At 39.7% G+C, this 15435-nt stretch overlaps 1 protein-coding gene across 6 annotated transcripts in view; it reads right to left on the minus strand.

Annotated features, from left to right (window-relative positions):
- The window catches only part of LOC122882618 (nucleolar protein 4-like), a 187629-nt gene that overhangs the window by 117748 nt on the left and 54446 nt on the right, over positions 1-15435 (minus strand). For all 6 annotated transcript variants that reach the window (XM_044210188.1, XM_044210189.1, XM_044210190.1 and 3 more), the window contains 2 exons: positions 9795-9947; positions 4087-4198 (listed from right to left, as the gene is read on the minus strand). In XM_044210188.1, the coding sequence (XP_044066123.1) occupies positions 4087-4198; positions 9795-9947 (265 nt within the window). The remainder of the gene's footprint in view (positions 1-4086; positions 4199-9794; positions 9948-15435) is intronic.

The following is a 15435-nucleotide window of genomic DNA, read 5'->3' on the forward strand; positions in this document are numbered from 1 at the left end:
GCCATTTTCTTTGTTAAAAGGCATTAATTAGGCTAATTGAGGAGAGCGCCAGGACACTCCAATGACTCCTCTGTTTAATGAGGGACGAGGAGAAAACCCGGGGGGGGGGGCATGGAGGGGAAGCGAGTGAGGGAGGGAGGGATGGACGGAGGGTATAGGGACGGTAGAGGAGGCGACAAATGGGGAAGGGAGGATGGAGGAGGGAAGGGGATACAGGGACAGGACAGGAAGCATGGAACGGCGCAGAGGGGGAGAGCTGGAGGCGGGATGCGGGGATGGTGGGTGGGAGGCTTGGAGGGAAGGATAAAGGAGGAGAGCAAACAGAGAGATGGACAAGCTGGAGGGGGAATGGAAGGATGGGCAGCAGGAGGAAGAATGAGGGAGGGATGGGACTGTGGAAGAGGGGAAAAGATGGGGAGGGGGGGGCCTTTAGTAGTTGCAGAAAATATATAATGGGGGTTGTCAGAGAAGAGGATGGGGAAAAATGTAAAATGGATGTCAGCATCGTGTCTTTCAGCTCGAAGCTAACTGAGAAAAAGGGTAAAATAATGTCCAAACTGAGATACTTTGACACGTTTTCTGTTGAATGACTGTGCAGCATCATTAAATTTCACATTTCTACACATTCCATATTCCTGTTATTAAAGAAGACATATGTAAAAGGAGGGAAGCACGGCGGTTACATAGTCTGGTAGCTCTTTAAAGGACGGGTTCTTAAAACAATGTTCTCATGTCATGTGTACGTTATAACAGCTGTAATTGTTCCTCCTCTCCAAACTGGCTTATATCCTTTCCTAACACGTTCGTCCTTGCTCTGTCCCACAATACATTCTAAAGTTCGGGTGCTGTAATATAAGGCTTCAGCAGTCTGAATGAGCCAAATCAAGTGGGTGTCTTCCAAAATCCCCTCTTTGTGTTTCCCTGGACAGTGAGGGGTCATAAAACATGTTGGGAACTTCGTGTGATAAAGGCTTAATTTGGCTTAATCAGACTGCTGAAGCCTCGTGGTGGTTTTGCCTGAACTCCGAAACGTGTTTTTGCTCAGAACGGCGACTGTAGATTTGGACGCCAGTCTCTTAAATTGGAATCCCGTTAGGAAGGGATCTCTCCACAGCCAGAATGGACAGGACAAAGAATATCAGCCAACAAAACCTGTTTCAGATCAACACAGTCGCATGTGAGTGTTGTTTTAGACATGCTTGACAAAATGTGAACCTATCTCTAAAGAGGAAGTACTGCATACATGAAAAAAGTTGTATAAAGCCTTTTGTGGCTCCACAGGGAGCTGCATGAAGTGATGTCACTTGAGTAAGCGTCGGTTTGAGGTGAAGACTACAAGTTTGAAAATGGAAAAAAATCTGGAGGTGTAGAGTTAGAAGGAAGTGAGCTTACCAGACCTCTGTAGCCAGACTCCATTGAGAAAAACTGTAATTTTACCTCGCAGATAATCATAAAAAACACACTTCATTCAAACTGGACAGAAACTAAATAAAACTGACCAAAACCGTCTTTGTTAGTCTTTCAACTGTTCCAAAAATCACCAACACTGGTTTGGTCCAAATAAACCCTTGATTCACCGCGTTAGATGAGAAAAGAAACAGCTCTCCTAACAGACGAACAGTTTCAAACGGAGGAACTCACATGCACTAACACGCACACACGGCCGGTGCGGCTGTATAAACAAAGCAAAGAGAGGCTGCGATAACAACACAGGCAGAGGGGGTGTGACGTCACCCTCTCCTCAGGACGCCATTACTCCACTACATCTTTATATAGCAAAAAGTTGTTTGCTGCTATATTAATGTTCAGAATCTCATTCACAGAACCTTAAAATATGGTTGCTCATGCCTACTTTCCATCTCCCTGTTTACATTAACTTGGCTTTTGAGTGATGTTGTACCATTTCCTGTGGGCGTGGCCAGCAGTGAGGTTGTGAAGCTAAACATCTAAAACCAGTGACCATTAATTTCATTTTGAATTGTCTCCTTGTTCAGATCCTGTGGAGGCTTCACAGATGTTGGTTAGCTCGGCCACAGGCTGCTCGCTGAGATGAGTGACAGGTGTGGTGGCCAGAGGAGAGCAGGGCTAACAATACGCCTTTTATCTTAAGGAGAAACTATGCATATTTCAGCTTTAAAAATATATAAAGAACATGTTTATTCTATCTTTCACACATGCTCTTTCTCCATTTCTCATTGGAAACAAATCCCTGCCTCTTCCCAAAAGGTATCCCGATAAGTCTGGGTAAAACAATCAACATTTAAATTGTAACATTGTAAATATTAAAACTGACCATTTGTCATAAAATAGAAGATTATGGCACCAAATACTGTAATTAATATCAATAATTCCTTAAAGAACTTCTATCATTAAATGCAACTAAACCTTTCTCTGATTGGTTTTCAATGTGCCTGATTTGTTTTCTCTTCTTTACAATATGTGAGAGAGAAAAGCGAGGGGAAGGATGAAAGAGGGGCTCTAATTGAAAGACATTGCGGAGAGAGAAGTCGAATAAGAGAGAGTGATGACAGAGAGAATGAGCCGAAAGCAGAGGAAGAGGACAGGGAGGATTCCTTTGAACCTTTGTGTTTTAATGGAGATGTAGAGAAAGAAAAACAACGGAGGAAGAAGGGATTTTACATTTTTCTTAAATTTGAAGCCAGTTCAGTGTTGAATTTAATTAAACTTAAGTGGAATTAAGTGAATGAAGAAAGAGAGCGAAGGAGAGAGAACCACCAGTGAAAATACAGACTAAATTTAAAACTTAATCTTTGATAGTGTGAGCTTACGGTCTTACTTAATTTTGCTCATTAGTGGAATTACAGGCTAAAACGAGTTTCCAGTGAGCGAAGATACACAAACCGACAACACTGTCTGTGTCTGCTTTACCTTTAGAGACAAGGCCTGTGGTGATGGACAAAAAAAAAAAAAAGAAACAAGAAAAATACAGCATACATTTCTAAAAATTCTGTTTTCCTCAAAGGAAATCCCAAAAATTCTGTCAATGGGGTGAGACACTTTTACATTTTCAAAATGGTTTGATCTGCTCTCAAAGAACTCTCCTGCCACATGCCTCTGATGGAGAAAAGCTCTATATGTGGTTATAAATCCGACTGGCCACCGGCGATAAAGGAACTAAAGTGCAAAATACTTAAAAGACTCCACTGGTTTATCACTGCACTCCTTTAACATCGTCAGACTCAAGATGGACAGTTTGAAAAAACAAAAAATCGATGCAACAGAACCAGAGATATCGTCTTTTTTTATTCCACGCGTTCTTCTTCTTTGTCAAAAACTGGCACCTACATTACCCACAATGCAACTCCACCGCTGACAGTTCAGAGATTGGGGTGTGTTATGCTAGTAGCGGCTAATGTAGCCTGGAGCCTGTAGCCTGCGGCAGAGATGAGCAGCGGGCTACAGAGGTCTGGGAAGCTCGCTTCTTTCTGACTCCACACCTCCAGATTTTTATTATTTTCAAACTTTTAGTCTTCAGCGACTCAAGTGACATCACTTGAGGTGATTTATCAGATTTCGTGCAGCTCTCTCTGGAGCCACAAAAGGCTTTTTCAACTTTTTTCACAGGACGTGTAAACAGACTTTCACCTTTAATGTCCATTAAAGATATCGGCCGTGTCCGAAATCCCTCCCTCGTTCACTCACTCCTATATAATGACACGCAGCAGTTCACTCTATGGTAAGTAAACTGAGCGTTCACACACTTTTAATCCAGCGTCATTTTGTGTCATCACTGACAGGAAGAGCTTTGCACGTCTGTACATTTCGCATCTAGAAAATCTGATGAACTGCGTTGTGGGACTGTTAGCAGAAAGTTGTTAGCAGAAAGTACTTTTTTTGCTCCATCGTTGGAAATATAGTGCACTTTATAGTGATTGGGAGTTATTTCGGACACAGCCATTGTGTCACCTGTTTGTGCCAGAAAAATAAAACTGCACTGTAGCTGCAGTGAGATCATTACTTGAATGATCCCATCGACAGTAAGATGTTCGCCATTTGTGCTACATAAAAAAAGGTCCTCAGGCTCAAACGGAGATCAGAGGACGCTCTCATTTTTTGTGATTGTACCTTTGCAGTCCTGTCCGGTGGTGCTGATGTGCATCCTCTTCTGACACTCTCCACAGCTCATCAGGAAACGAGTCACCGCCTCTCTCGGCAGGAAGGCGTACGTCTCCGCTATCTGAGAGAGAGAGAGAGACACCGACAGAGAGAGAGAGGCGGTGTTCAAACTGTTTTTCTAGTTTCTGAAAGCACTGATGACAAAAAGAGTTGTACTGTGGTGGTATCTGGACAGAGCTGCGCACCGTTTTGGTTTCCACAAGACACAATCATTGAAATTTGCACATCATTGTTAAAAATTTCATTTGATTTAGAGAATGCAGCGATTCAAAGTCAAACTTTTGATATAAGATGATAACTAGCTTGTTGATTAAAAACCACATAAAATAGATTCAATGGATTTCAAATTCTACAAAAGCATCATGTAGCATGAATTTCGCTACTGACATGAAATATACACACACATCACAAAGCAGCTCAGAGACACTGGAAATTCCCATAATACCACTACTTTTTTTTATTGCAGTGCCAAAACATACTGTATGATTATCTGGGAAATGCAGAGTTATTTTTTTCCCTCCTGTTCATATTTTGTTCAGTGTATTTCAGCAGTAATGTAGTGTTGAGGTGATGTAAATTAACAGTTTTATTAATAATTTCTTACATTTCCCAGATTGACTTTTTAACAACCCAGAGTGGCGTGAGCATCGTATGAGTGAGAGCGAGCACGGGAGTTTTCAGCTGAGAAACACACAATAATAACTCAATTAAACTTTAGTTAGTTATTTTACTGTTAACAAACAATGAAATGATCATTAATAATATTTACTTATTATTAATAATGCTATAATTTGTTATTTTATCATTAGTTTGTGTAATATAAAAAAAATTGTTTGTAAATGATATGTTGTAACATAGCTGATAAGAGACGATAATAACATTAGTAAACTATTAACAGTTTATTGTTGCACACATTATAACATTTTATATACTATATTAAGTATTTGTTAATGATTACCAAATGATTTATAGCATTACATAGATAGACCAGCTATTTGTAACACTTTATTAATAGTTAATAATTAGTTTGTAAACTGCCTACAACCAGTATTTGGATAGCTATTATAAAGTTGCAACTGATGATTATAATACCTTGTTAAATGGTTAATAAACACTTTGTAAAGCATCTATAAACACTATTTAGATAGTTATTACTTTATTAATGGTTAATTGGTTTGTAAACCATCTGCAAACATAATCTGGATGTTATTGTAAAGTTGTAACTGATGTTTATAAAACTTTACAATTGCTTAATAAATGGTTTATAAAGCATATATAAACATTATTTGAATGCTATTATAAAGTTGCAACTGCTGTTTCTAATACTTTGTAAATGGATGATATGATTGCAATAGTTAGGGTAACACTTGGTGTTGCATAAGACTGCATGAAGGAGTCTCTATGAAGGTTTATGACTGTTGTCATTGAGTGTCATTCAGTCTATTATGTCACTTTTAATGCAAAGTTGACATTGTTTGAAATGTCTTTGTTATAACAACTTGACATTAACATTAATTAACTATCAATTTACCATTTACTAACGATGGTTATTATCAAGTGTTAGTCACTTCTCTTACTCAAAGGATCCGGAGTGTAATCTTGTCTGTCAAAGTGCTACAAACAAAAACAACTTTAGTCTGAGGGACTAACACTAAAATCTAATGTTTACAGTTGATTATTGAGCCGCTACAATATTTCCTGTTACACAACTCTTCATCATTCAAGTCATGCTGAGTACATTTCACCAAATATAAAAAAAAAAATGGCCCAGAGTGGCAAGATACCATTACCTGTTTCAAATTGTCACAAAGCTTTTAAAGATGGATTTTTAAAATAAATAAAAATAAAATCTCTGCACTCAGAGATGCTGAGGGTATGATGTCTATAAATTCACGGGTGTGTTTGAGTGTGCATATGCATAAATCAAACATTTATTCTGGAAGAGAGGCACAAAGACAAAAGAAGAAAGGTGGAAGGGTGGAAAAATAGGCGGCGTGGGTGGAAGGGGGTTGCTGTGCAGCCTCTGTGTGTGTGTGTGTGTGTGTGAGATGGAGAGAGAGAGTGTGTGTGTGTAGGAAGGAGGGGGTAAAGCAAATGTCACTCACAGCCTTTGGTGGCACTCAGACCTGGCATGGTGAGCTAGCTCCTGGCTTTAACCATATTGTATATTATATTATATTATATTATATTATATATATATATATATATATATATATATATATATATATATATATATATATATATACACACACACACACACACACACACACACATATATATACACTGTAGAAGGACACAAAGGACAGTCTGACAGATCAAGCCTTATCTTTGCGAAATAATTAAAGTTTTCAATATTTTGAAAAGAAGACAAAAAGAAAAAGGGTGTGCAGATTGTTAAAGAAGACAAAGAAGAAGGAAAGGAAATGTCAAAAAAGTAAAAGATAAGAACAAAACAAAAAGAGAGAAGAAAGCCCAGCTGGCCGCCGAAGCTGTCACAGCATCGTCTCTCGGCCAAGAGATAAATCTGTGGAGGCCGCACTTCCTACATTTCACCAAAAGAGGGCAGTGTCCGCAGCTGAGAAAGCAGAGCAGACATGTACACGCTCCAACAGCACAGGTGCATTTCCTTTCAGTTTTCTCTAAACCCCAAATCCGAAGCTATTTCTACATCTGCCTCCATCACCAGCAAATTAAGTCAAGTCAATTTTATTTATATAGCCCAATATCACAAATCACAAATTTGCCTCAGGGGGGGCTTTCCAATCTGTACAGCATGTGACACATTAGACCAGATAAGGAAAAGCAAAAACTCCCCCAAAAAAACCCTTTTAATTACGTGCAGGTCTCCACTGGGTTAACAGTTTATTTGAAACTTGGTTTTAGGTTTGAGGTTTGAATTATGTTTAGGATGAGGTCAGAATTAGTGGCCTGGGGACTTAGTGTAGTCCCATCGAGGACAGTGAGATGAAACAAAAGGAAAGGACGGGAAATAAAGCTTGCAAATGAAATTTCTTGCTTGAAATAAAAGCTCACACAGTCATATGCATCCATTCTGTGACCTATAAAAAATATTATTTTCAAACCTTTGGTGAAATATCTGGATACAAATTGAACCTTAGTGAGAGTGAACTATTTGTTGCTAACAGCCCGAGATTACCCACTGTCTAATTTACCGTTCAAAATTGCTCGGCATGCGTTTGTGTATCTGGGAGTCAGTTTTCCCCACAAGACAGAGAACGTTAATAAGGAGAATTTCACATCTCTCCTGTCACAAACCCGTAATGATTTTGCCCGTTGGTCTTTGCTTAACCTATCGATAGCTGCAAGGATTAACCCCATCAAAATGAATGTCCTCCCCCGCTTCCCCTACAACTTTCAATGTATCCCGCTCTTCCTCCCTCAGACCTTTTTCCGGAAATTGGACACGTTTACTTTTAGTAAAGTCACTAGGGCGACTGTTTTACTATTGGGCCGCTAATATTAGATCCTTGAATTTCTGGCTACAACATGAGCGCTTTGATATTCCTCCTCTTTAAAACAAAAAAATGCATTTGTGAAATCATCACTTAAGTTCTGGTTTCTGTTTAGACGTTACTTTGATTTACATTTACTCTCTATTAATGCCCCCTTCGTTTCTAATCATGTATTTCCCCCTTCCCTAGTAGATGGTGCATTTTTTGAGTGGTCCAATGCAGGTGAAGGTAAAGATTTATACATTAATGCTTTTGCATCCTTTCAGCAGCTGTCGGGCCGTTTTTAGCTTCCTAAAAAGGACATTTTTTCAGATACTTACAGATCCGTAGTTTTGTACGCAGTACCTTCCTTAGTTTTCCCAATCTGCCAGAGGATTCACCTCTTGATGATTTTTTGACTCTGTCTCCATCTCTGAAAGGGGCTATCTCTAGAATCTACACTCAGATTCATTAAGCGTAGACTCACTTGATTCGATTAAGTTATTATGGGAGACAGATTTGGGGGAGGAAATATCACGTGAGGTTTGGGGGGAGATTCTGGGAACAGCTCCTCTATTTGTGCGAAGCATGATTTGAGACTTGAGATTTGAGTGTAAAGTGGTGCACCGCACTCACTTCACCAAGGCTCGCCTATCTAAGATTTACAAGGATGTCTTCCCGATCTGTGACAGATGTCATCAGGCCCCTGCCAACCTTATGCGCATGCTCTGGCTCCGTGATTTTTAATACTTTGTCTGAAATATTGTGCCGAAAGCTTGACCCTAACCCTTTCAGTGCTCTCTTTGGGGCGTCAGCTTCGACTTCACCACTTTACTGGCTAGGAGACTGATCCTAACGAAGTGGAAATCTCCTGCACCTCCGTCTCATACACATTGGATTCGGGACGTGCTATACTTTCTTAAGTTGGAGAAAATAAGACTCTCCAAAGAAGGTCCAATACATTTGTCAAGGTTTGGGGCCCCTTTCTTAAGTACATCAAGAATACTACGTCTTCAGATATTCCGACGTAATAATTATCACATCATTATGTGTTTTCGCTGTTTTCCAGTTTGCTTGTTTCCCTGCTGGTATGTGTGTGTGTGTGTGTGTGTGTTATTGTTCCGGGTTCGGTGTCCACCCCTTTATAAAAAAATACATGTCTCTGTTCCTTGATGGACATTAAAAAAAGGCAACTGTATTTGTCTTTGATGCAAATATTGTATAATCCTGCAAAACCCAATAGAAACAGATTTTAAAAAAATATTCAAAATGAATCTACTGGACTCTCTCGCCTACTATTCTAATTCAGCCAGGTTTTTATTTCAAAATCTTATTTGGAAACATATTAACAATTATATTCCCTATGAATTAATCTGCCTATTATTTTCTCAATTAATTGATTAATTGTTTGGTCTATAAAATGTCAGAAAATAGCAAAAAGGGCCCATTACAGTTTCCTAAAGCCTACGCTGATGTCATCAAACTGCTTGTTTTGTCCGACCAGAAGTCCAAAACTCAAAGATATTCACTTTACTATCGCGTAAGTCAAAGAAAACCAGTAAATCCTCACAAATAAGAAGCTGGAACTAAGGAATGTTTGGTAATTTTGCTCGACAAATGACTTGCTATTTTTCTGTTAATCGATAAATGAATGTATTGACTAATCAAGCTCAAGAAAAAAAGTGACATCTACTAAACAAAACGATCAAAATACACAAAGTACTTGTGAACCAGCAGGTAGAAAGTGAATGGATGTGTCTGTTTCAGAAAGACTGAAATCCATCTTATCTGAAACTGAAACTCGTTTATTTTTTTCTCGAGACGGTAAAAGAGGAATGAAGTCCAAAAGAAGAGGAAGAGAGAAAAAGAGAGAGAAAGGGAGAGGACAGAGTGAGTTAAGCAACAGATGACACAAGTTATGAAAGAGCGAATACACTCTGTAGGGCAGAGGCTGGAGGGTGGCGTGAGACAGAGGAGACCACGAGAAACAGAGGGGTGAAAACTAAAAGGAAGAGAAAGACGACAAAGTGAGAGTGAAAGATGCGTGAGACGCAACCGTGAACAGTGAAAGAATAAAGATGACAGACAAAATCAGATATTTAGATTCAAAACGAAAACAGAAAACGTCTTACACTGATCGCTACGAGAATGACTTTCCTGATATGTAAACACGTAGTATAAATGGCAACATGACAGCATTCTTACAGCTTTGTAGGTCTTCTTCTGGCCGGCGTGTTTCGGGGCTTTGCCAGGGTCGGCGCTGATCTCCACGTGCATGGCATAGATGATGTCGAAGAAATCCTCCACCACCGCCACGCGCTTCAGGGACGAGTCGACCCCGGATACGCTGTCCACACACTGGAAACAAACAGGGGAGAAACTTTGACTTACTAACTTTCTTATGATGTTTTTGTTTTGTTTGGCATTTTGTCCTATGGGGACAGAGTGACATGCAACAGATTGCCAACCAGAATCAAACCAGAGAAGTTGTAATAACATGGTTATCACCTTAGACCGCTATGTCACCGTGACACGTTTCGTATGGCGTTTAAACTACGTCTGCAAAACGACATAACAAACATCCAACCAAGGTTGAGCTCACAAAGTAAATTGTGAGCACAAGATGGAGAGCGTACTTGTTGCATCTAGAAACTCCCAAACCTGAAAACTAGATTACACTAGATAGTAAAAGTGAATCAGAATCAGCTTTATTGCCAAGTAGGTTTACACATACGAGGGATTTGCTTTGATATTTTGGTGCAGAAACAGTAAACGTAGTAGAAATATAAAGAAAGATAAAGCAAGTACTGCAAGTCAAGAAACAAAAATATAAAATATAAATGACAATAAGATATTAAAGAATATTAAAAAATATTTTAAGAAAATAAAGAATATGTAAGAAAATAATAAAGAATATGTACAATATGGCCGTTATTTACATGGGAATGTGCAAAACAAGACAAAACAAAAACACCATGGCAGCCATCTTGAACCCGTTTAATAGTAATAGATAGAATAGTAATAGATATAATAGTAATAGATATAAAACTTGCAAAATATTCAGCAACAGTCTCCCCGAAACTTTATTCAGAATGTGATCTTAGTGTTTAGTTTTGGAGAAATTGAAATTGACCACAGAAAAGCCTTCATGTTTTTGAAGTTTGATCATCAGAATTAAAGACTAATAACAGCCCAGCGCGCGGTGCTTCAGTCGAGTGCAGGAACAAACAACGGATAAATCTATTAGGTGATCAACAAAAAACTAACCGTCAACAATTTTAATAATCACGTAAACGTTTCAGTCATTTATCAAGGAAAAATCCTAAATATAACTGAGGATTTGCTGCTTTTCTCTGTTTTATATCATTGTAAGTGGCGAGATTGTAAAACAAGACAGGTGACGACCTGACCTTGGGTTGTGGAAATGTATTATGGCCGTTTTTCCAACAATTTTCTGAGATTTTATGGACTAAATGATTAATTGAGGAATTGAAAAAAGTTAACAGTTAGTGAAATTGTTAGTTGCAGCCCTGCATCTGTCCAGGCAGGTGTAGGAAAACTGTCAATCATCCATTGTTCTATTTATAATGATGTCTGTCCCCAGCTAGTGTCTTTAATAATAACAATAATACATTCGATTTTAAGCGCCTCTCTTGTAACCCAAGGACACTTTACATACAGAAAACAAGCAAAAAACTACATTAATCAAACACTTGGCTATAAGTGGCAGCGAACTCCAGCGTCCTCTCACATCCTGGTCAAATATAATCTCCTCACAGTGCTTCATGGTCTTCAGACTCTCGTCAGACCAGAATGAGTGAACTGTAGGCTGGCACTGCAGGACTACAGTCTCACTGCCACAAGTAAAAAATGAAAACAAGGACTTTCATTTCAAATAAGAGCTTTGTTATTTACGCCTTTCTTTATCTTTATCTACTATCAAAAGCACATTTACAGGTTTCTGTTTAAGTTATGAGTCATCTGTAGACCTCAGTTTACAGTAAATAAGTTTATGATGATTTTTCAAATAGTCGCTGGTGAACTTCATGTAACAAAAAAAAATCTCCCTATTTGTATATGAATAGAATAAAGAGTCAAATGCAAAATACATTTAATCAGGAATTTTGGTGTCGTCTACATTTGACATCAGAGAACTGATGGATGCAGATCGCATTAAAGCTGCATGATTACAGATACAAATCCATTTGTAAGTTTATCCCCAAAAATGGGGATAGACGTGGAGCGTGGGTGGAGCTGAGGCGGGCCGAATGAAGGCAGGTTGCTGAAACCAGCCACCTGTGTCGGCACCCACCTGTCACTCAAAGCGGCCACGTCCTTAATTATGCGTAACTTTAAGCCTTAATATAATTTAAACGGGTGACTTATATAAAAATTCACCCCCCTCACAGTTGTCATGAACGGGGAAATTAGCTACAGAGACTAGAACCGTTTTTTGTACCAGGCTGTAAATGTGTTTATTTCTGCTGTGAAGTTGGGCATTTTAACATGGGGGCTTATGGAGATTGACTCGCTTTTAGAGCCTCGAGTGGCCATTCGAGGAACTGCACTTCTGCGTTGGCTTCATTTTTCAGCCCTGGAGGTTGCCGCTTGATGGCAACATGTAAAATTGGAAGATTTCTGGAGTGAATTTCATGTCAAAAAGGGCCTTTACGTAAACATCTTGCCTGCCTTCAGCTGCTGTAGATCTTAATGAAAGGCTTCAGTGTTGCCAACATGCCAATTTCCTCTGATGTTAAATGGAGCTACTGACAGGAGAAGGAGGACAGAGAGGAAGATGGAGGGGGGAGGGTTTCGCTACCTGTTCAGAGAACTCAATACAAGTCAGTGGATAACAGGTGGTGCATCACACACACACACACACACACACACACCTCCGCCCCCAGCTGCAAACTAGTAGCACATGGTGAAGCCTGCTACTGCCATGGTAACCAATGAGAGCTGACCTCACAGGTGAGTGTGTGTCTTTGTATGCTTCTATATGTGTGTTGTGGATAATATAAGTATATGTGTGTGTATGTGTGTGTGTAGACAGCTTATTTTCTGCAACAGGATGTGTGGGTGCAGATGAAGGTTTCTAACAATAACTGAGTAACTCATGAACAGCGTGCGAATCTTGAAAGAAGTGCTAAAATGAGGACGGACACACACACACACACACACACACACACACAGACCAGAGTTCATGGCTCACAAGAAAAATAATTTGTAGTGCAGCAATTAGGAGGTAAATAATATCATGTACAGTCAACTCTCTGGTTGCTCTGCTTGAAGAACCTACAGTGTGTATAGAAAAATGTACTTTTTTCCACATATTTTGGCCACGAGGGTAAAAAACAAGCAGGAAAGGTCCAAGAATCTGAGAAAGTGCTCAGATACAACAGTTAAAGGTTGATCTTACTGTGTTAATTCTATGAGACAGCTGGCTGAGGATTTGCATACGCATAGCCCAAAAAAAGGAGGAGTTTGGTGATGAATTATAAAGACAAGAGCTGGGTGATATGGCAAAAAATATTTTCATGATAATCTCTGAAAATAGTGAAAAATGTCCATCACAATTTCCCTAAAGCCCCAGGTGATTCCATCATTCCATGTGTTTTGTTTCCCCAACAGTCCAAAACCCAAAGATATTCGGTTTATTTTCACATGAGACCAAGAAAAAAAGCAGCAAATCCTCACAAATGAGGAGCTGAAATTAGAGCACGACGTGACTTAAACATTCAACCGATGAATCGACTAATCGTCGGAAACCAGATCAATTGTGACGCCAGAATTTTCAGCATGGCAGCTGCCTTTAAAGCTGCCTTATTTTTTTTTATTTTTTTTTTTTTGCAGAATGGCGGCAGAACAACTTCACAACAACCTAAGCAACATTTGGTCTGCACACTCTCCTGAGCTCCACGCCGTTCCTCACAAGCTAGTCGCTAACGTGGTCTGTCTGCTGTTTGGCGCTGGGCAGATAGCGTACAGTAGATTTATAAACAGCTTTTTACTGGAAACAGCTTTTTGCTGCTGGAAATGAGGCTGAGACTTAACGATACGGTAAACGTAATGTTAATCTATTTTATTTCTCGTTAATTTTGTGCAGATGACACTTGTAATAGATGTAGCGTGTTTGGTTTGGGATTGTGGGAAAGCCCTTATGTGTATGTTCTTGTTGATGTTACTATGTTGATTGTTTTTTTGTCGTCAGACTGTTTAATTTATTATTTATGCATTTATGTTTTTGTTTAAATGTCAATTCGTTAATTTCCATTGTTTTGTTTTTTTTTGCCTGAGGAACGACATGGTGCATCTCAAGAGACTAAAAAGCTCCGTAATTCTCTGCAGGTTTTTCACTGTGAGCGAACCCTTTTATGTAGTCCTTGTTAATATAAAAATATTGATTAGTGGAGCTTTATTCTCTAAACAGGAAAACCCCTGGTCTTATACACATGGATGAACAGAAATGGAATAGGGGGACGCATGCTGGTGTGACTTCAATCGCAATTCAAGCTGTGTGTGTGTGTGGAGACATTGGGAGCCTGAAAGTCCATGGCTGCCTCAAAGAATATTTCATTTCCACAGTCACATGACACAAGCTGTTATGTGTAAACTGTGTTAAATATCCAGCAGACAGGAAGCGGGACACCTATCTACCTGTGTGTGTGTGAGGGAGACCAGGGTGACAGGTGTGTGTGTGTGTGAGCATTCGTGGGGGGTTGGGGTTGTGAGTGAGCGTGGGTATGGGGGCAGGTGGAGGGCTATGTGTGTGTGTGTGTGTGTGTGTTTGTGTGTGTCCCCTCATTATCCGTAAGAAGTGTTCCCAGCACGGCCTTTACCAGATGTACAGCATCTAATGAAGAGCCAATGAACTAAAGCCTTTTTGTCGAACACACACATACACACACGTATGCGCGCGTACATGCACATGCACATCCATACATCCATACATACATACATACAGACAATCAGGACACTATCCCTTGACCCCACTACCTACCTCCAACCCCCCCCGTCTCAGGGTGCAAGGATAGTAATAAGCGTCGCTATGGTAACCAGCTGCAGCTTATCACAGAGGGGATGTTTCTAATGTGCCCCCCCCCCCAGCAATGCCATTACAACTGCTAGGCCGAGAGGAGGAGGAGGAGGAGGAGGAGGAGGAGGAGGAGGAGGGTGTGAAAGAGGAAAAGAAAGGAAGACAGTAGGATGGTTACTGGTGGCTGCTGCTATTGGTAGGAGGAGTAAACAGAGGAGACAAAGGAGGAAACACAGGCGATAAAGAGGTGGAGGAAGATAAGGTTGATGAAGATGACGGTTAGGGGGCGTGATGCAGGTGAAGCACCTCTTACCCTTCTGGAAAGATTAAACTGCGCACAAAAAAAAAAAAAAAAAAAAGACCACCGGTATGTTTAGCAATGGGAAAGGGAACTTAAGCTGTTGAAACATGTTCAGAACATACATTTGTATTAATTATATTTATCAATTTTCCTAATTGCTGCGATGTCCATAAACCCTGTCAGTCAAACAGTCTGGGCAGTACTGTCACATCCCTTTCTTAAGAGGTTTGGTGTTGATGAGTTTTGTAGGGTCTTGGTTTGTTTATTTCTAAACAAAAGGATTTAGTGTTTAGAACAATGAAGCATTTTCATTAACTGGATATGACGTTGTGTATATGAAAAATATGTTGATTACAAGGGTGTAGGATTGGTTTTAGTGAGGGGGACAAAATGAAGTCAGAAGTGAATGGTAGTATCACAAAAACAAATAGAAATGCCATGTAAATTGCTGCATTATTAATGTACTAACCCTACTCATGTTTAGTTTCCTCGATAGAAATCCGATGCTT

Source organism: Siniperca chuatsi, linkage group LG10, assembly GCF_020085105.1.
Source record: "Siniperca chuatsi isolate FFG_IHB_CAS linkage group LG10, ASM2008510v1, whole genome shotgun sequence".
Lineage (NCBI taxonomy): Eukaryota > Metazoa > Chordata > Actinopteri > Centrarchiformes > Sinipercidae > Siniperca > Siniperca chuatsi.